Below are 22,566 nucleotides of genomic sequence, written 5' to 3'. Positions count from 1 at the left end.
CAAGTAAATGTACTTAGACTGTAAAAAATTATAAGTTGACTTAACTTAAAAAATTTGAAGAAACCCGTTGCCTTAAAATTTTTAAGTAAATGATCATTTAAAAAATAAGTTAAGTGAATTGTCATTATTTACTTAATTTTAAGGCAACGGGTTTCCTCAATTTTTTAAAGTTAAGTCAACTTATCACTTTTTACAGTGTAGTTACTGTCCGCCTCTGACATTAAGACATAATAAATATACACAGTACAAACACATACATTATGTACATTAAAACTTTTATTTTGGATGTGATTAATCGCAATTAATTGTTGCCCAGCACTAGTACATTGTAAAGGAAAGATGGGTAAAACATAAGTACTTGTAGTCTCATAAGGGACAACATCACTGGCTTTTAACTATGTACTAACAAAACTTCACTCTAAAATCCTCAGAAATTCACATTTTTGTGTAAAGGATGAAAGTATAGCATTTCATATTGCAATTAACAAATAAATGAACAATGAATTTCCTTAAAGAACATTTGCTTCATCAGAATGACTGCACAGTGCTGTGTTACTTTAAATAATAAATCCCTACCATAATAATTAAAGCCTGTCTGTTAAATATTTCATAATATAATTGCTGTTCTTTTTTTTTTTTTTTTTTAATCGGCTGGATTTTCCAAAGACCATAAACTCCTTTCAAGTCCATGGCTTTGCAATTTATAAATAAGTGCAACTTGATCGCAGTTGTCTTACAAGGTCAGGATAAAAAAGGCTGAAATATAAAACTGCAAGCTCTCTCATCATTAGGCAAGAGATGAGTGGATCGAGCCATTATTGCTGGACCATGTAAGAGGGTTTCTTAGAAAACTGAGAGAAGCAAAAGTCTCTGTCATGTGTTACCTCTGGCCTGAATCCATTCCATTTTAACAGAAACATAATTTTAATGAATCATATAACCATGGGAGTGATTAAACTAAGTGTAATTAGAAATAAAGAGAAAGAGAGAGAATGGGACAGAGACACAAAAGAGAAAGAATGTATGCAGTTCTCCAGATGAATTCTAACCTCTGTTTTATAAATGTTTCTGTTGACAAGTGAGCACATAATGCATTCTTCCCCTTGAGCATAGATAAAAGCATCATCCATGCCTCACAGTAAAACTATAGCTGTGTGTCTTCACATATTTCTGTGTGATGTATGTGACATACTTTATCTGAGTGATAAAAGTGATATTTTATTGGACCATTTTGTCAACTTACCTCAAAAACCATGTGATAGTATTACCCAGGGCATGGTGCCTTTCTACTCCTTTATTGTCACAGTTTATTAACTCTCCAATCCTCAATAATCATCACTTGTTTGAAAAAAATAAATAAAATCTGTCATCTCACCCTCATGTCATTCCAAACCTGTTTTTCTTTCTTCTCTGGAACATAAAAAAATAATGAAATGTCTGTGGGTTTTGTTTTGTCTGTTTGTTCATAAATCAATAGTCACTGAAACTCTTTGGCTACCAACATTCTTTTTTTTTATTTTATTTTTTTTATTCCTACATAGAAAAGAAAATGACATGAAGGGGGGTAAATGATTACAGATTTTTCATTTTTGGGTGAACTATCCCTCTAAGTAATCCATTTTGGCACATGTTTCCCATTCTTTAAGTGCTACAGACATAAATTATACCTGTTTTATTTATTTATTTTTTGTTGCTTGATGGAAGATCAAACAGACAAAAATAATCTCAGAGACTCGGAATGAAGAGGGACACAAGTCATACTATATAGTTACCAGAACATTACATAAACTAGAGGAAAGCCCTTTGACTCAGCTTAACCACCTACTCTAGTAACTGCATAACAATGTCAAGTCAAGTCAAGTCATCTTTATTTATATAGCGCTTTTAACAATACAGATTGTGTCAAAGCACTTAACAGTATCAAATTGGAGGATAGAGTGTCAGTAATGTATAATGATAAGATTAAACACTCAATTTTCAGTTAAAGGCATTTCATTATTGAATTCAGAGATGTCATTGTCTAGCTCAGTTTAAATAGTATCTGTGCAATCAAATCGGCGATAATCGCTAGAAATTAAGTGTCCCCAACTGAGCAAGCCAGAGGCGGCAAGGAACCAAAACTCCCTCTGAGACAGAATGGAGAAAAAAAAACCTTGGGAGAAACCAGGCTCAATGCCCTGATATCCACCAACAACAACCCTAGCATTGTTGCCATCAGTTTTGCAAGGGAATGCACATCTCGCTTTTTTAAAGAATGTAAAATTCTAGTTAGTTGGAACTAGAAAATCTCTGAAAATCTATAATGAGCACTTACATTGTGTTAATTGTAAATGTGCAAATGTCTACAGAGTCTTACAAAAGTAAGAAGGCTCTTAGCAGTGCATGTGGAATATTTGCCCTTCTGTTTCTTGTCCCTGCCATTGGAACTTGGATTTCTGCCATAGATAAATACAATCATGCATTTGGAAAAATTCAAATAAATAATCTATGTTTTCGACTACATCAGCTTTGAGAGTGTTTATTCCTTTGGAAAGTACTGGGGAACAAAATGTTATTTTCACAAGCAGTACAGCTCATTAAATCTTAGACTCATTGCTCTCTGGAAAGAATTAACTAACTCTCTTTCATTCGCCAACTTCAAAATCAACCACTGCACTGGCAAAGCAGTTATTTTTCTATTATTCAAGACAGTGTAACATTTGTGTGTAGATACCACATATTATTTATGTAATATATGTTTGTAAATAATGCAGTTCACAATATAAATTATATTCATGGTTTTCACAGTAACATAAAGCAACACAACTGTTTTCAGCATTGACAATAATAAGAACTGTTACTTGAGCACCAATCAGCATATTAGAATGATTTCTGAAGGATCATGTGACACTTAAGACTGGATTAATGATGCCGAAAATTCAGTTTTGCCAACACAGGACTAAAATACATTTTAAAATATATTAAACGGATAGCTCACCCTCAAATTGTTCCAAACCTGTAAGACCTTTGTTCATCTTCGGAACACAAATTAAGATATTTTTGATTAATTCCGAAAGCTCTCTGACCCTCCCATAGACAGCAAGGATCCTAACACGATCAAGGTCCAGAAATGTAGTAAGGACATCATTAAAATAATCCATCAAAGAAAACAAAAATAACAACTTTATTCAACAATTCGTTGTTTACATTAAACAACGGATCCGCATACATACGTTGCATGCCTTGTTTGCATATGTGATACTCTCCAAAATGGCACCAGGGTGACACGGAGGAGACGAATTGTTGAATAAAGTCGTTATTTTTGTTTCCTTTGCACACAAAAAGTATTCTCGTAGCTTTGTAAAATTACCGCTGGAGTCACATGGATTATTTTAATGATGTCCTTACTACGTTTCTGGACCTTGATCGTGTTAGGATCCTTGCTGTCTATGGATGGTCACAGAGCTTAGACCTTAGACCTAAGGTCTTACAGGTTTGGGACGACAAGAGGGTGAGTAATTACAGTTTTTTACAATCGCTATGACAATTTTTTCAATACTTTTAACAATTTTCCTAAACTCTTAACACAGTTAGCACAACATCCGTCTGTGTAGGCTATACAATTAACACATAACACAAAATGCATACAGTTAACACAAATTTAAAATGCTTGAACTTAATTTACACACAAGCTCAATCAAGACCAAAACAATGTAATGTTACTCCCAAATTTTCAAATGCTTTCACACTGTATATCAGAACAGATAACATCATGTTCTAAAACTAACTTATAGGCTAAAGTCAAAGTGAGCAGCTGTTCATATTGTGAATTGAATCACAAATATGTCCCTTGTATTTTATTCCATTGCTAATGAGAAACAGCTGATTGAAGCTATGCAAATATAGAAATTACAGCTGATTCCCATCTAGGAAAGACACTTAGGTGTTGAGGTTCTTTCAATCACATGACCATATGATATACATTAAAAGAGGACCTCTTCGGGCTGATCTTGTCAGGAAAAGTGCACTCCTGCATAAATGTGAGATTGGCCAGTACAACACCGACTGCCTTCTCCTGTTTTAGAAGACCTGCATGAAAGACTGGTGCCAGAGGTAGAAAAGGGACAGGTGGGAAACCACTTGCCAATATACTCCATATATATTCCTTGCCCTTTACTCCAGTTTCCTCAACCCCATTGAGGAGTTTTTCTTAGCCTGGAGATGGAAGGTTTTTGACCATCATCCACAGGCTAGTCCCTCACTCCCGGATGCAGCGTGCAAAGACATCACAGCTGAACAATACCAGGGGTGGATAAGGCATACCAAAAGATTCTTCCCAAGATGCCTTGCCAGAGAAGATATCAGGTGTGATGTGGATGAGAACATGTGGCCAAACACAGAAGATCGGGCAAATTAGATTATTTTTTTATTTTTTAATTCTTCTGTGGCTTTTTCTGTTCGTATATTTTGTATTTTCTCATAATAAATGACAGCTATTATATAGCATATATATAGCATTTTGTTGTTGTTTTCTTGTCTTTCTTGTCTTTCTAATGTCCTGTTGCAAATAAAGCCTTTACTGCAGCAATTCCATTTGATTTTTATGATATTGTGCTATGATTGACTAAATGTTCCTGTTGAAAGAGAACATGTGTTAATGTTTTGGAATAATAATTAGATTTTGAGACATGTTTACAGTGTTTTGGCAGATGTAGTGTATTGTGCTAGTGTATTATTGTAATTTGAAAATTAGTGTTGGAGTTTAGTTTGCAATGTGTGATTTTGAGCATGAAATTAACTGTTTTGTCAATTGTGTGTTGTAGGTGTGTTGTTGCGTTAAGAGTTTAGGACAATTGTTAGAAGTATTGAAAAATTTGGCAATTATTTATTTACAAAAAACTGTAATCACAGAATTTTCATTTTTGAGTGAACTATCCCTTTGTAATAATATTTCACAATGTCACTGTTGGTACTGTTTTTATCATATAAATGCAGCATAAAAGATTTCTTTCAAAACATTAAAAATCCTACCAGCCCCAAACTTTTGAACAGTAATGTACAGTATATGAGGCTGATTTGATAATGTATGAATATACATACTGTGTATACAACTGACAAACAGTATGTGATCAAGAGGTGGTTTCAGAGCCCTGAGTGTTCAGTGAGTAGGCCGCTATCTCTGCTGTCTCTTCTTTCCCTGTTGCAGGTGATTTATTTAACACACGGTTATCCTATTAACCCTCGTCTGGAGAAACATCTACCACAGACAGCAGCAGAAAGACTGTCATGATCAGGGTCACGCTAACCTCAAAATGTTTCAGAAGACAGCGCAGAAACCTTATTTCATCAAAAAAGCAGGATATAACCATGTCCTTGGAGAAAAAAAAAGGGTTTTAATTGGTTTGAGATGACTATATATATTTTTTTCAACGGTCTGTCTCTGTCTGACAAGCTTTATTATGGAGACCTCATGTTTAGACTGGTTTTTGCCAGAATTACATGCTGACTGTCAAGTTATCTAAAGCTCATTATTAGCACACCCAAACATGAAAATTCATAATTTATTCACCTTAATGCCATTTCAAACCCAAATATGACTTTCTTTCTTTTGTTCATTCTTCAGTTTTATTTATTCATTCATGTATTCATTTATTTTGTTAGTCACTCAGTCAGGTAGTTAGTAAATTAGTTAATTATTTTTGCATGTCGGTCCTATCACATTACTTTTTTTTTTTTTTTTTTTACATATTATTATTAGTAGTAGTAGTAGTAGACCAGACTTTTTTTTTTCCAAAATGTAATTCTTTGATGAGTTTTTTCCCTTCATTATGACACTGGGAGTTTTTTTTTTCAGGCCGGTAAAATTTTTCAAAATTAATTTTAACACAGAAATTACAAACATGCCCATAATAGAGGTATGTACTGTATGAATTGCATTTTTTTTTTTTTTTTTTCATAAATTAATAGAAGGTCACAACATTGGCACTACTAAGTTTGCATAATAATACATCCATGTCACTAGAGGATGCTTTCTTAAATTCTAACTTTACAAAGATGTTCCTATTACTTGCCCGTTCAGAAACTGTCGTGTGTTGTGCAAGAGCTCTGCCCTCTGCTGAGTCTCTCTGACGCAAATGAGAGTCCTTAAGGTCCTCACCTTAGAGTGTTGCCATGACAATGAGCAGTCAGCTCCAGGCACCCTTTCAGGCTCATTGTGACGATGTGATTGACAGATCCCTCTCGAGGCTGTTGTCTCAGGTGTAAAGATGTGACAGTAACCAGAGAGTGTGTCATTTGGCTGCCCTCCCTCTTTCGTTCTACAGCTTTACTGAGACTTTGCACGGCTAGCAAAGGCTCACTTTAAACCTGGACCTCAGACTGAGATAATGTAGAGAATATGAGAGGAAATCTGTCAGATTCATTACATTCAAGTGTAGTCACTAATTGATGTTAGTGTTACTGTTATTGTGGGGTTATGTAGTGGTGCATATGTGTTATTGTCAGCATACCGCAAGCACATTAGCAAATATGCTAAATAATGATGTCATTTTAATATTTTCATTGATTTACAGGTATTGACACTTTTCTTCTTTCCAATAAATATATAAATATTTATATTATGCATTATATTATATTGATTATTTTGCCTAAGGTAAGTGTGTTAAGTTCTGATAATTATCACTAAATTATCAGTTCTGATCATTCTGTTCCAAATCCATATTACTTTCTTTATGGAAATCAAAATCATGATTTCTTTTTTGGAAGTTATGGTTTTCAGAAGTGGAAATCCTCATAGTTGTGTAAACTTCCTTTTGAATGGATTATATATGATTTATATGTGTACATCAATTAAAAAAAAAAAAAAAAAAGAATCGATATAAAAATATTTCACTAGATTTACACTGTTAATAACTGTGGAAACACCATCACAGATTGTGATGCAATTTCAAGCTTCAAAAAGGATGCAAAAGGCCCATAAAACTACCATAAAAATCAATCATGTAATGGCTTTTGGTGAGGAACGGGCAGAAATTTAAATAATTGTTTACTGAAAATATTTACATCTCCCTCTGGCACACTGATGAAAAATTCACGACAGAAGTACTGTGGCGATACAATTTGTGAACAAATCGTTTTTGATGACAGAATTTTCCAAATGAGGGAACAGCATTCATAAAGAAGCTCTCATGAGCAGGTAAGTTAATATCACATGCTTGTTTGTGATATTATTTTACAAAACAAGCTCAGGAAATTACTTTAAAGGGAAAATAACTGAAAACTCAAATGCTGTTAGCGTCACCTTCTCCACATCTTTACTCAAATGGGCAATTTTTGAAAATAAAGTCAAATGAACTAGCCACATTTCCTTTGTATCATCTTCCTTTGGAAGTTTCACTAATGAATGCCAATTTCTGGTCTTGAACATTATTCGGACAGGGCTCGTTTTCCCTGTGGAGTTTAAGTACATTTTTTGCTTCAAAGACACACTTTGCAATTTCAATACCATCTAAAAATGAAATGACTGCATCTGGTTATGACTCATATAACCTCGGTAAAATGATGTAGCAAATTACCTGCTGTTTTTTTTGGGTAACTCAGAGGTCCTATGAGAAATCTAATCCAGCCTGTATAGGAATCCCTGTTATTGCGGGACTGTAATATTTATAACAACACTTCTCCTCATTTATTTTGACCTTCTCAAATACAGCAGTTCAGTTTGTAGCCCTAAAACCTGGGGAAAAAAACAAAAACAATTAGCATTTTCAGTTCCCTAAGGAGTCTTTCATTAACTTCACATGAAGAGACCTTCTCATTTTATAGTATACATTCTATAGTCACATGCACCACTTTTGAAGCATTTTTAATGTAAATAGAAAGAAAATGGGCAGCCAGATCAAGGAAACCGTTAAAAACGGCAGCATCAGGTACAATCATCACCTTAATTAACTTCTTCCCTTAATTATACATATAATGTCGTATTATTATATAATCATATGAGTCTATTTAATTAGTTTAATGAAGCACGCATCCTGAGAACATGACTTTTTGTAATGGCCACAACAAGACAATCCCAATCCGTTCCAAATCCAATATCCTTAAAAACTATATACACCACTAAAGAAGCAACATTTCGAATGATTCGTTTAAGAATAGAAGGATAAAATCATCATGCCATTTTGTGTTTGGGTTAATGAGTTCAAAGCAAGCTGATGTAATTTGTACTTCATGCCTGAAACCTGGTTCGAATCGGTCTCAACTTGCAGAACACACCACACACACATTCCATCCTTTTCATCGGCTCGTCGCAGTTCAACAGTATCCCCTTCGGCTATACATAAAACCTTGAACTGACACTGTGCTACACGGAGACACTCAGCATATTATCAGATTCACTATTCTTTCATGTTCCAGTCTGTAGGCAGATACATCATCCATAAACAAATCGGTCTCTGGAGGGTCACAGTGATTCTGATCTCAAAAATTAAAATGGCAATAAAATAGCAAGCAGAAGAGAAAATGGGTTATTACAAAGAGAAGAGTATTATTCAGCTGTCCTCCAATAGAACAGTATAGCATTATAAATGCTTACTATCAAACATATTATCTGTAACTGAGTGCAGTGAATTGGCATATATAGTTGTTTGGAGCTAAAATGGCCAGTTAAAGCAATATAATCTTTAAGTTTAAAGTCTGAAGACACCAAGACTGCACATTCTGTCCAAAAAATAAAAAAATAAAAATCACGACTGCTGGAGTGATGCTATTTATTACCAGTCCATCTGTTGTGGATTTCTGTCTAATAATACTTCTTCAAGGTTTAGAAAATATTTACAAAACTCAAGCTATTGACAAACATCATTAAATAATACCGATGAATGATAGAGACTTCTAAATAAAAGACAAGACATCACAAACACATCTGAGAAATTGTACATTTATTAAAAGTGACAAAAATGATGTATGACATTCCAGTGGCACATAATGGTAAATCTCATGAACTGGCACAGGGAACAGAGTGGTTTTCTGTTTCTATGTTGAAAACTATTATCTAATTATTAAAATGGGAGAATGAGAAATGAGAAAAGTTTCCAACCATGAACATTTGCCTCTCAAAGATTTCCATGCAAGGTTTTCTCTCTGATTATATGCAAAGGACATTTCTGCTATTTTGTATTACAAACAGAATTCATTTATTATCCTCATACTTGAATACAATTACCATTGAAACACAGAGTTATGCTAATAAACTGCATGGCTGAGGTTTGCCGTTTGCGAATTTCAATTAGAAATGTTCTTGGTTTAATCTGTTTTTAGCTTCATTTAAATCCACTTCCATGTGATGCAGCATGTCCGCGAAGCGAAGGACAGAATACAATCTCACTGAGGGGGGAAACAAAACAATACAGATGACTTGACAGGCCATTCAGAGCAAAACAGAAACAAAGCTTGTGGTTGGTTGTTGAATTTCTCATGCTCCATTCATTGATCATAGCAGTGAAAGAAAATTGAAACACAGTGCAACTTTGAACAAATCTGGGCTACAGTACGTATAGCATTTCAGAGTCGTCTTCAATAAATAATTGGCTAAGATAAAGTACATGTTTCCATCTGCTTAATAAGCACAACCCAGCTTATCTTTGCAGAAATGCAGATGAGACATATAAAGGATATGCATAAAAGCATCTTTAAAAAAAAAAAATTTGGCACTGTCCTTCTCTAAAGCAGATATAGATACTGTTTTAAGTTCATTTGTTGAATGGCAGGATAGGAAGCACATCTAAACAGTTTTTTTTTTTTTTTTTTACACATAAATATATATCTTCAAATCTTTAATATTGCATTCTGTAAGGCTTATGCAGTCATAAAAGGTTTGTACTGTTACTCCTCTACTTGCCATTTATCAATGCCTACAGTTCATGAACCGGCTTTTCCCATGTTTGAACCTATTTTCTTTGGGCTACTAGCCCACTATGCTGTTATCACCAAACACACTAGCTTGCTTAACACAGTGGTTCCAACTTACTTAACATAGAAGTAATTACTGACATGCCACCAACAAAAAAAAAAGAGACTCAAATTTCAGGACACTATCTTAAACTACTTCACCCCAGTCATCAAATGTACTACTGACTTGAATATCTAAGTCTTCTGTCTGTGATGTGATTTGATAGATCTCACTGGCAAACAAATTCAAACATTTCCCATTGAACAGGTAGATAATAATCAGTGGTTTTGAGGCTGGTTAAAAAAGGAGAACATCAACACTGCAGCAGCAAAACTATAGTTAATACACACAAAAGCAGCCTGTTTTTAAAATAGTATAATGTTCATCTTAAAGTTCACTTTCGAGTTTTCTTCTACCTTCTTGCAGGTATTTAATACTAATTTCTACACCCAAATAAAATGCTTCTTCATAACTAAAGTCAATGACAAACACAATGCAAAACCTTGGGCAAGATAAGGGCACACTCACAAAGTCACATAAAATTCATATCATGTTGCTTAAGCCACAGAAATTTGTGCATTATTTTAGTTAACCAAAGCAGGTGGCAGACAAAACCAGTGTCTTGGACTTATAAATATAAATTTAAATTATGCATTACATTTCTGATAAATAAAGTCATTGAGAACTTTGCTTGGATGATGGTAGGAACTAAAAGAACGGGCAGTTCTGTAAACTGCATTCTCTTCTAACTTTCATTGCAGTCTGGCCGTTCGTTCTCTGTCAGTTCATGACACTCCATAAGGACCATGAAGAACAATCAAGTCACAAGAGTGACAACCGAGTCCAAAAACAATTCAGCCAAGTCACACCTTTTAATTTTCAGGATGGCTCCTGAGAATTACTCTTCAAATTAATTCTTTGCCAGCTGACAGTGACAATGTTACTTCTAACCTGATTAAAGAATCAAGTTTTACATATAAGAACATCTGCAAATGGGCCCAAGAGGTTCTTGTTGAAGATACAGCGTACCCATACTAAATATGTGGTAAAGGGTTTGATGTTTTCCGAGAAGGTGTAATTCTGATGGGGCAGAATGTAAGGCATATATGTGTTCTCTCCCTGCTCCTGGATCCATACCTCATATTTCACCTCTTTAACCTTCAGGTACTTCAGGTTCCAAGGGATCTGCCATGACACTGAGAGCTTTGCTTCATTGGTGGCCTGTACTGACGTCTGGCACTTGGGCTCTCTGACTCGACCAGGATGCACAGTGCTAGCCACCTTGGTCTTTTTCAAATTAGGCTTTTTTAGAGTTTCTCTGAGTACGTCCAGAAAAGAGGCAATGTCCACAGTAGTGTCCTGGTAAATGCGGAAAAGCCACTCTGGATTACGACAACAAAGATGCCTTGGCACCTCCTTGCTGGCAAGGATACGTTCTTGTTCCTCCTTCTCAAGGTGGATGATGCCACCCTGATCCCAGGGGCGATCGGGATGTGTAACAGTGTTCTCTTCCATGGTATTTCTCCATGCAACATACTGAATGTCCATGCCAGGTAAGGAGGCCAAGGTTTTGTAGGGAGAATACTGCTCTGGGTTTATACCATACGGGAAGAGTTCAACCACAGCGGCACCACGGGGCAAGAACATGGAGGTGATCATCTGGGCTCCGTGCATGCTGGCCAACATAGTTGCCCCACTAATAATTTGGATAATGCTATCAAATGACTGCTCCTCCAAAGACACAGTGACAGTCCTCATCTGAAACTCCTGGGCTAAAGCCAGAAGTAGTTCCGCCTCATTGAGGATGAGCCTGTTAGTGGTACGCTTAAAAACTACAATGTAGTCATCGCCCCCCTCTCGCGTGATGTTAAGCCTCTCCATCAAAAATGATGCAAACTGGCGGATCTCGTTACCTGAAATCAGAATGTTGGCTTTGGGTCCTTGCGGTTGCACAAAGCCATATTGGTACCATGTTGTCATCTTTGACAATCCAACGTAGGACTTGGTGAAACACATGAGTTTGCCAAAGGTCTTCAACTGCTCCTTGAGAAGTGGTTGCTTACTGCTGAGCAAGCGGTAGAGATCGAAGTGAGCCCCTTCACTCCATCCCTCCATGAAGACGAGCCTGGCCTCATCATCCAAGTCTGAATACTGCTGCATGGTGTAGTAGATGGGCAAGAGATCATCATGGAAAATGTGCATGAGGTTGTCTGGGTTAAAACGGTTCAGAATTAGAGTGACATCTGGCACAAACACAGGTTTCGGCATGAACTTCAGAGCCGCTGCCGGGAGCTCGAGAAAGTTAAAGTATTGAGTGTTGTGGTCTTCTACAGACGAGAGGTCCAGCAGGGCGGGCTGGAAACGCCGAGGGCCAAGGTTGGGCAGCATCACAGATGCATTACTGTGGAAGAATACAAACTCCTCAGCCTCTGTGCAGTAGCAGAGGTAGTCAAAGCGGCAGATGCGATCGGTGTGCATCTTGCCAGTGCAGACCATTCTGGTGCCATGCTCTTGGAGTGCTAACAGGGCACCGTGGTAGTCGATACGCACTTGTGAGAACTCCTGTGATTGGCGTGTAAGCTGTAGCTCCTCTTCCAACTGTGATGTGTGTTCAATCAGTCGAACGTATTTCCAAAGCAAGGCTGCCACCACTGACACCAGCAGGCCATTTAACACTGCTGGCAGGTTCATCCTACACCCAATAGCACGCATCGCAGCAGGACTCCGACCACACACTCATGCTCCACCTGCAACGATCAGAATCAGAATACCAAGTTTGAACAAGGAGGTTCATGAGTTGCTAACCCCTTAATACATCATAAATATACAATAATAAAATATACAGTTGAATAAAAACAGAGGGTAAAGAGTAGGGCAGGGGTCTCCAAAATGTCCTGCAGAGTTTAGCTCCAACTTGCCTCAACACACCTGCCTGGAAGTGTCTAGTATGCCTAATAAGACCTTGATTAGCTGGTTCAGGTGTGTTTAATTGGAGTTGGAGCTAAACTCTGCAGGACTGTGGCCCTCCAGGAGCAGGACTGGACACCCTTGGAGTAGGGTATTGAGAGAAAGAAAGGTAGCAAATATTGTGAACTCATTTAGGATGATATTTTGATTTATTTTGTGATGATGATTGACTATACATTACTCTCTACATGTTTTAGTTATGTTTCCTTAGCCCTCATTATATGTTTTACATTGTGAATTGTGAATGTGTTTATTTATCTCACTCCTCCAAATCACATTTCAACTGCAGGAATTTTGATTACTTTAATCATCAATTTTTAGTTAAAGCTCAATTGAATTCATTACCTCCCTGCAGTACAGGCCTGTACTCCCTCTCAGTACTGGTCTTTTTTTAAAAGAAAAACCCTTGAAATAATCTCATCCTTTGAGCTGCTGGCATGCTACAGTAGACAACAGAGCCATGGAGACCAGAGAGTGGCTAAAGATGCCCACCTGCATCCAAACATTCACAGCATTTAGCACTAAAATTCTGTGTGTGTTCTCAGTTCACCATGCATGCAACAACCTATAGGCTAATTCTTTAACTGTGCCTACTGGTTTGGGACAACAAACAGACTGTTTTTAGAAGGAGATAAGAAGATATTTGCAAAAAGACATAAAAACCATGCTTCAGTAATCTAAAATACCAACAGCTCTTTCTATTGTTCACGATGACTGAATCAAATTGAATGAGACAACATTCTAGCTATGTTAAAGGCTTTATCAGTACTAAAAATTAAAGATGAGGTTGGCAGAGCTTCTTGTTGTCACATCTCATGGATGAAAAATGCTCATTTTCAGGATATGAAGGACAATCTTCCTTGTTTGTTTTCATCCATAGCATTTCATGTTTTGGGACTTAAGCGGCATTAATGTCCAATCCACAAGGATACAAACAGCAGAAACGGCAGCGTCGCCAGTTGTGCATTTAATTCCCTTCACTGCATAGACAACCCAGAGGGAAACATAAAAAGGCTTTTCCAACTAACAAATGCCTGCAAAATGTCAGCTACGTATTGCAAATTACTGAGCAAACCCTCAGTGGCACCATCTCAGCTAACATAACGGTTTAAGACTGAAATGTCTTTGATGTCTGCTTGGAAATTAGGCATAAACTGAAGAATTAATGGTTATAAACCCCACATTGGTTGGGCCCCCTGGGTGCATTGCATCATATGTTGGCAAAATTTTACATGACCTTCTAAAACAGAAACAGTTAGCTTCTACTAATGAATAATTTTCATAATACTAATTTTTAATAATCAGCTATTCCTTCTATATTATTAAATAATATATTATCAAGAAAACAGTAAAAGTCCAAAATAATTCAAGACCTGCCGACATTTGGCTTATACTGTATGTGATAATTAAATCAATATTGCACTCCATCTCATACATCATTTATCTGAAAAAAATAAAAATAAAGAAAATGTAAAAAAAAGAAAAGAAAATCAGAAAGGAGGGGTTTAAAAAAAAAAAAAAAAAAAAAACACATTAGTTTTTAATAAAGAACTGTCATGAGTTCCAAGTGAGTCCATTTCTAAATTGAGTCTATTTTGGTTTCAGGTAACATTTACATCCGTTTTAATGTTCAGTCTGTCTCTCTCATGGGACTTAACACCCACATCGCTTCAGAGCTGTTTCGCCTACACCATTCTGCCAGTGATTATTTCAAATAACTTCACTCAGCTCAATGATTCTGCACAATAATCACTCAAAGACAGTATAGGCTTGATTAAACATAAACCAACAAAATGATGTTCAGAGAATATGCAGTGCTCTCATAATAAAGGCTGTTTTCAGATTAACATACTAGCATGCTACTCATACGGTTTCTGCAGTATGTAGTGCAGTATGCTGTGTGCAGCATGCGCATATTCTGAATTTATGGAATACCCAGGTGACCTACCACATGTACACAACGCATACTGCATGAACTACTGTAATGCAATATGCTTCACTTGGCCTTCAATTTCCAATGAGAGTAATGAGTTCGAAATAAAATCAGCAGTGATTTGTAATAATTATTTTGACTCATTATTTGAACAGACTGACAAACCTTACAACATTTATTTATTTAAAAATAGCCATATTTATTTATTAGAATGATAACTGGATGCGACGTGAAGTCATGTGGCAACAATGCAGAATAGTTATATGCATAATAGTATGTTGCCTACTGTAGTAAATTATGTAAATATTGACCCCAGTGTACTGTGCTAATATGAAGGAATTTTCTGTGATTTTTAAATTATGCATTGCTTTGTGTTGTGTTTTATAGTTTAAGGAAATGTACATTATCCATTAAGTTTATGGATATGCATGACACTACTTTTTCAGTTATTCTACAAATTATTATTTTTTTTTCATAGTGTATTCATTATACAGCATGGACTATGCAGTATTCAATAAATAAAATATTACTTATCCATTCCATAAATAGTATTGGGAATCTGATATTCAACACTCCATTAGTGGATATTCTGGCTTCCAATAATAAATATCATACCCAAACAGGCAAGTGGTTGATTCTTGTATCAGCATCTGATATTAAGCATAAGGTTGAGGATCAGATTTTAAGATTACATGTAAACTCATGTGCTTCACATGCTTGACTGCTCTGCTATCATGCTATGAGCGAAACTGATGGTAAAACCTAGAGGGAGGAAAATGTTAAACTGCTTGCATGTAATGCACTGTGATTTGGATCAGATTATGGGAGGTTCATTCACTGCTACAACAGAAAAATCCCAGCTAAATCCAGACCACTGACGCATATTAACTTTTCAGACCTCTTAACGTTGGGGGAAAGGGTTTAAAACTGATTTGTTTGGCGAAGCAATATGCAAACGCATTAAAGAGACACAGAGGCGAGTAATATGCTAAACGGCATAAAGACTCTGGGAGCGCATGGCACTAAGGAGCCTCAGTCTATCTGAGCTGTCCAGATCTAAATTGCTCTGCAAGAGCAAGCAGATCTCATGTCCTTGAAACCTTGTCCTTTCTGTGCATATGAAGAAAGAGAGCAGGGGGTCGCATCATGCAAGAGAGGGTTTTTGGAGGAGCCGGTTTCATGTGTTTACGACTGTATAAGAGAATGGGAATATGGGCCTGGCTGACAGGGCTTGCCCAGCTCCCTTGTGTACAGCTGGGCTGTTTGCTATGTGGATGATAAGCACCACAATGATGGGGGAAGGCAGCCTAGTGCTTCTAATGCATTTTAATAAGGCTTCTGGAAAGACACGGCTCTCAGTCTTTCAGTGGCTTTCTTCTCCGATGAGTCCCTTCAAGATAACCAAGGAGATTCCCTACTCTGCTCCCTGCCCACGACAGAAAACTCTCGGGCTAAAGAGACACAATCATTATGCCTCTTCGATTCTTCTGCCTGACTGCCCGTCTTTCCTGCTTCTCAATAACATCTCCTGCTAATTTTTTTAATTACCTTGTGACCAAGACCTTTGGTCATTTTGTGCTAATTTCTGTGTTGATTTTTAATTTGGTTGATGTACACACACTTCAGACTATTTTTTAGCATCTTGTGCCACAAGCATCTTGCTGTTCTATTGCATATGCAGTTGATTTGCTCTGCATGCTTAGTTAACACCCTTCATCGTTTCCAAACAAAGTGTTGGGTACCGATTGAAAAGTACTGGCACACATTGCATCCTGATTAAAACCAGCAGGTACCATCAAAAGTGACACTGCAGTGCAACAAATAAAAATTTGTTCTCAGAAAAGTGGTTTCATGATTGATTACTGCTGTCACTTCTGAGTACTAATACTCATCCTTAATCTGTGACATGTCAAGTTAGATGGACCAACTTTATTTCCCAATTCTTTATGCATTGCTGGTGACAAACCGTCTACCGAGTGCATAAGAATGTCAGAGATAATAAGAAACTGTCAGTCCAATGGAAAATAATCATTCCGGAATCACAGAATTTAATGTTATTGGTATGACAGGTTTTAATCTAATCTATGCTCATTTGGAAAAAAAAAAAATTATATATATATATATATATATATATATATATAGTTTGTGTGTGTTAAGTGTCTTCAGCTACTATAATAACTAATTCTACGTATAATAACCAATTAATTTAACCATTTGATACAATGCATTTTTTTTTACACTATAAACTCTAAAGACACCTAATATAGTGTAGAATGAAAAAAAAAAAAAAACACACAAATCCTTTTTTAAAATTCCAAACTCTTAAATAATGCACAATAAAACCGCTACTTCTAATTCCACACAATAGCAATGTAGGTCTTCTTATATTTGGCTCTTATGTTCTATAAATCATCATAGGCTAGTGAAGCAGGCTCCAGAATTATATAGGTTCACCTATTGTTATTACCGTTAATAAGCTGCATGCTGATTGATATAGGAAGCACTGAAGCAGGCAAATGTCTTCAGCATCCCTCTGTTCCCCAGGGACAGATGAAGAATGGGTCTGAAAGAGCTTTTCAGTGGGGGTTACAGGAAACAATGTCACTCTGCCTCCTGGGAGAAGGACTCTACGTAACACTGCAGAGCTGGGTTGAGGACAGCAAAATGACAAAATACCGGAGCAGGCAAAGGACAGGGTGCAAATCAAAAAGCAGAAATATACATATGAATGAGTTTGCTTAAGGAAATTGAGGCTATGGCTATGGCGATATCTATGAGATTTCTGTTCCGACGTAAACAGACGATAAGGAAGAATGATCCAAAATACTTTTACTGATGCTTTTGATGATAACATCAACCCTTAAATGTTGTGACTACTGGGCACAATGCAGGCAGTGAATTCAATATGAAATGCCATTCGCTATCAGATTTAAAGTGAAATGCATCTTTCTTTACCGAAAGAGTAAAAAGCGTGAAATAGACTAGTGTTTTTTTCTTGTCTGTTGCCTTCGTCACTGGCGAAGGGCTTGGGAATGTGCATGTTCTTGAGGTGCCATCACCCAAACAGTCAAATTCTTCTACTTGTCTTCTCAACCCAGTTCTCACCTGGGGTCCTGCATCAGCCTAGAAGCTGCCATTGACATAAATGGAAATGTTAACTAATAGCTTTCACCTTGTATTATAGAACTCGTCGGTTTTACAACTAAAAAGTTTGAAGACAGATAAAGTTACTATATTTTACATTAGTTACTATTTAATAATAAAAAAATACTATATTAATATTAGATTTATTTAAAGATCTGATTTCATCTTGACTTTTAAACTTATCAAACTTGTTGTTTTGCCATTTTAATGAATTCTCAAAATATTCATATGACATATAGGAACGCCTAATTCTTGACATAGCCTATCTCTATAACAATGTCCTGGCTAAACAGTGTTTTAGATTGGGTTATGATGTCTCAGAGGATTCAGACCTGATCTATGTAGTTTTAAGAATGACTGGCAGGCACCCTGTCCTTGACAACAACAACAAAAAAAGATTGACCAATGTAACCAATGTCAGTCAGAAAGCATTTACATCTGGAAAAAATGTTACAAAAAAAAAAAGGTTAGCTTTCTCTCTAGCATCGTTTATACACGACAAATGTTTATCCATAATTGTGGTGGCATTGCATCCAGTGCTGTCCCTTCAGATTGGCCCTTTGCATCTCATTTTATTTATTAAAACAGCCACTCTTTTTAGTGTTCCAGCAACAATGACAAGATACAATTCATTTTGGCCTGATGAATCAAGCAGATCTGACTCACTTGAGCACAAATCATTCATAGTTGCAATACAAGCACTCAAATGATCAAATAAATGTAATATAATCTATCTCTCCATGTAGCTTAACTTTGTATAAACACACACACACACACACACACACATACATGTAGATGTGTGTGGATGTGTGTGTGTGTGTGTGTGTGTGTGTGTGTGTGCGTGTGTAATTCTCCCGTTCAACACAACAGGTAGCAATTTAATAACGCTAGTCTTGAGAAATGTTTTAGATATATATTGATATATTAGAGTTGTTAAATCATGATGTGAGCAGTGATTTGAGATACTGTATCTAGACTTTAAATAGTGTAGATAATCAGTCATTATCTAAGTCAAGAAGCATCTAGCTATTCATGACCACTGCTGGAGGGGGGGAAAAAAACTTTTTGCATTGAGTTTCAGATAAGAGACAAATAATAATACATATCACACTATATGGAAAAGCAAATGCATTACATACCTGTGGGAAAGGTGAGCCAGGACGAAGTGATGTTAATTCACTGCGGATACACTGTTTCAACAGCAGCTCCAGCAAACCAGTGCCAATGACCATTTACAACTTTACATCGTACAAACGCAGCATTTGCGAGGTTGTTAAGCTAAATACACGATGTGTTCATTCACCATTGTTATTAACAGATCGCATGTCGGCTTAATTTTATCGCTACGTAGCGCAAATTCGACTCTGTCGCGCGTATTCTGCGAGCATTAACCCAGCTGCTGGAGAAGTCTCCACCCACAGCTATGACCGAGCTCAGACGAGAAAACCTCGCGAGATCTTATCGCCGCTAATCAGTCTGACGTCTACATTCATGTTATCGCGAGAGATTCGCAACAATTGAAAGAAACCCATATTAAACGCACTGAAACACAAATAATAGCAAATTCATGTTCTTGTTTATGTACTTAATTAGCCTACTTAGTCAGGTAACTTGAGAAAAGATTGTCATACGGCATATATATATATATATATATATATGTCTTGACTGACTTAAACTTTAAACTGAACATTAAACTTTAAATTTGCGTCAGTATAACTATGAAGATTGCATGTTTGAGTATATTGGCTATAAAGTGATTTTGAATGAATACTGTTAAACTCTCGGGTGTGACTGTAATTCACAGAAATTCGTTTTATCAACCAGCTAATCAAAAATAATAATATACATATACATTCCAGAATACCACAGGGATTATGCTATAGTCTAATTCATATACATCTTTGTCATATGAACGAAAATAACAATTGTATGACCTGACCAAGCTACTGATGTTCTTTTAATGTCCTAACTGAGAAATTACTTAAACCATGATTTAAGAGTCGTTTTGAAAATGATTCATTTGTCTCTCAAAGTCTCGATGAATGAGTTTGTACAGTCTCGTCGATTCTAAGCGGTAACACAACACCCTCTAGAGCCCATTTGAGGGCAACAATATGATAAAATGCGTTCAGAGAGGATCATAACGGCTTACCAGTAAAATTGTCTATATGTTTTAATCACTAACGTAATTTATCAATGTTTATGTGTGTCATAATATGCTATGCAACTATCTCATACCTTTCAGTTAGCTTTATTCTGTGGTAACCGTTGCAATAAAGAGCTCTTTAAATACAAAGAGTACCACTAGTGACCAGTAGATGACAGTAGATAGCTGTAAGTGGAATGTGAAAATAAATTCTGATTTTAAAATATATTCTTCTCAGTGTTCAGGCAGAATTGTACAATAAACCTTCTTCTTTTCTAGAAACTAATGGCAATGCCTTGTATTCATGTGGCATTGACCGACATCTCTTTCCAGTGAACTGCAGTTTTATTACATCTTTAATAAGAGCCATTGCAATTCCGTGTCTCCTGGGTCAAGAACTAGCTTTTTCTGCAACTGTAATCAGTATCTGTAACTCGATCAAATGTGTCACATTGCTGATTGCTGTTCCAAGTGTATGTTTGTTCTACAATAGTTTCATGAATTATTTATAACTATAATGATTACATGTGTAGGGCCTGTTTACTGCTCGAATGGATGTGTTCCTCTGAAATATGATGTTGTCTTAATCATGTCTATATATAACACAGTTTCATAATGTGAAAGTATTTTCATGCGTGATGAAGGCGCAGTGCATCATATATGGAGATATAAAGATAACAGAGGGTAGCTAGACTACTATAAAAAGCTGAAAAGTTCAGCTGAATCATTTAACCCTGGATGCATTTGGACGAAATTTGCGCACGGTTTCATACGCCTCCATGCGCAGTTACGAGAAATATAAAAATAACTTTCCGGCCCACACAAAATAGGTTCGCTTAAAAATAAATAAATAAAAAAAATAAAAACAATTAGAAAATGCAAAGTCCTCCACAACATAAAACCGTCCGTCGACGTACAAGAATGCGGTTGTTTTAACATTAGAAATCCGTTTAAAACCTAGAGAAGACAAGTAGTTAAAACGAATTACTATTTCCATTTCCGCACCGTTACAGTTACCACTGATTGGTCAAATACGTGTCATGTGATATTAAACCGCTTTTTTAAAGAATAACGTGTTTTAATAATCCTTCGAACACGTGCTGATGTTTTAGCTATTTCCAAGCGAAAGGATACTGATGCTGATGAAGAAAGTGATACTGATTGGTGCAACATTACGGTGACAAAATTAGGCTATATATGTATATGTATCATATCTATATATGTATTAATATGTATATGAATTTGCTTTACTTACACTTACATGTTTGACAAAATGATTGAAATGTATATTCAGTAGGCTACAAAGATTTTATTTTTTATTTTTGTTTCCTGGTGCCTTTTTATATATGCTTTTGGATTATGATTGATAATCTGATTTAAGGAAGCTGTTTGCAAAATACCATATGTGACCCTGGAACACAAAACCAGTCATAAGTCGCACGGGTATATTACATTATATGGGTCAAAATGGTCGATTTTTCTGTTATGCCAAAAATCATTAAGCAAAGATATTTTGTAAATTTCCTACCGTAAATATATCAAAACCTTAATTTTTGATTAGCAAATGCATTGCTATGGACTTCCTTTATGGATTTTCTTAATATTTAGATTTTTTGCTCCCTCAGATTCCAAATTTTCAAATAGTTGTATCTCAGCCAAATATTGTCCTATTCTAACAAACCATACATCAATGGACAGCTTATTTATTCAGCTTTCAGACGATAAATCTCCATTTCAAAAAATGTAAACTTATTACTGGTTTTGTGGTCCAGGGTCACATATAGTAAACAATTCATACATTTTATTAAAGAATAATATACAAAAACAACCTGCAAAAACATATGTTGATATTTCAAATATCAAACAACGGTTACAACTAGAGAATTCGTATTAATTCCACATCGCTATGGTTATCGCACTTTTTGAGACCCTAGCTATTTTTTACTATCATCTGCGGGGACTAGAGGCTCCATAATTCGCATTTCGATGAAGAAATAAAAAAACGCGTAGTCAGTCTAAACAAGCGCTAAAGTTGCGGCCACATAGCGCCCCTTTCGATGGTATTTTTCAGTGCAGCCCGTCACAATGTGACTCATCTAATGTTTGCGTGCAGTTCACTGGTTTCAGGGCGGAGAGCGAGAAGCGCTGAGAGTCGCACTTCCACCAGCAGCCTTTACACACACACTGATCAGTACTAACCTCACACACTCACACACACACTCACTCACACATACACATACACACACACACAGGGCTGGATTCACACTCAGCCGGGCCGTACCTCTGCCGTCTTCGGATCTACAGCCGCCGGAACGTTTAGGAGTTTTAAGTGGTTTTAATGTTCGCCGGAACGAGCGGTAAGTCAAAGCTTTGTGTGATAGTGCGTTAGAATGCTAACATGGTTAGCCGGTTAGCATCTGGTTAAGACACAATAAACGTGCGTTAAACAAC

The 22,566-nt window shown here is 36.4% G+C and overlaps 2 protein-coding genes across 4 annotated transcripts in view; one reads left to right on the top strand and one right to left on the bottom strand.

Annotated features, from left to right (window-relative positions):
- Positions 1 to 8,898: 8,898 nt before the first annotated feature.
- Positions 8,899 to 19,467, bottom strand: pomgnt2 (protein O-linked mannose N-acetylglucosaminyltransferase 2 (beta 1,4-)). Its single transcript, XM_058748179.1, has 2 exons — positions 19,109 to 19,467; positions 8,899 to 12,672 (listed from the first exon to the last, which is right to left on the bottom strand). Exon 2 carries the CDS (start codon positions 12,635 to 12,637, stop codon positions 10,889 to 10,891), a length of 1,749 nt encoding a protein of 582 aa, XP_058604162.1. The 5' UTR covers positions 12,638 to 12,672; positions 19,109 to 19,467; the 3' UTR covers positions 8,899 to 10,888.
- A 1,714-nt stretch (positions 19,468 to 21,181) lies between these two features.
- Positions 21,182 to 22,566, top strand: part of snrka (SNF related kinase a) — a 45,570-nt gene continuing 44,185 nt past the window's right edge. Inside the window, exon 1 of one of the 3 annotated variants that reach the window (XM_058745799.1) lies at positions 21,182 to 21,292. Coding sequence is in view for 1 of the 3 variants with exons in the window: in XM_058745800.1 (XP_058601783.1) it covers positions 22,454 to 22,472 (19 nt within the window). In the remaining 2 variants the exon portion in view is untranslated. Of the gene's footprint in view, positions 21,293 to 22,224; positions 22,473 to 22,566 lie in introns of those variants that run through there. The other 2 variants (XM_058745798.1, XM_058745800.1) reach the window with 2 other exon arrangements.

This window comes from Onychostoma macrolepis, chromosome 16, assembly GCF_012432095.1.
Source record: "Onychostoma macrolepis isolate SWU-2019 chromosome 16, ASM1243209v1, whole genome shotgun sequence".
NCBI lineage: Eukaryota > Metazoa > Chordata > Actinopteri > Cypriniformes > Cyprinidae > Onychostoma > Onychostoma macrolepis.
This window is presented reverse-complemented; position numbering and strand designations above follow the sequence as displayed.

Excerpts from the sequence above, each read along its gene's own strand:
- pomgnt2 (XM_058748179.1), bottom strand. The coding sequence starts at position 12,637 with ATGCGTGCTATTGGGTGTAGGATGAACCTGCCAGCAGTGTTAAATGGC.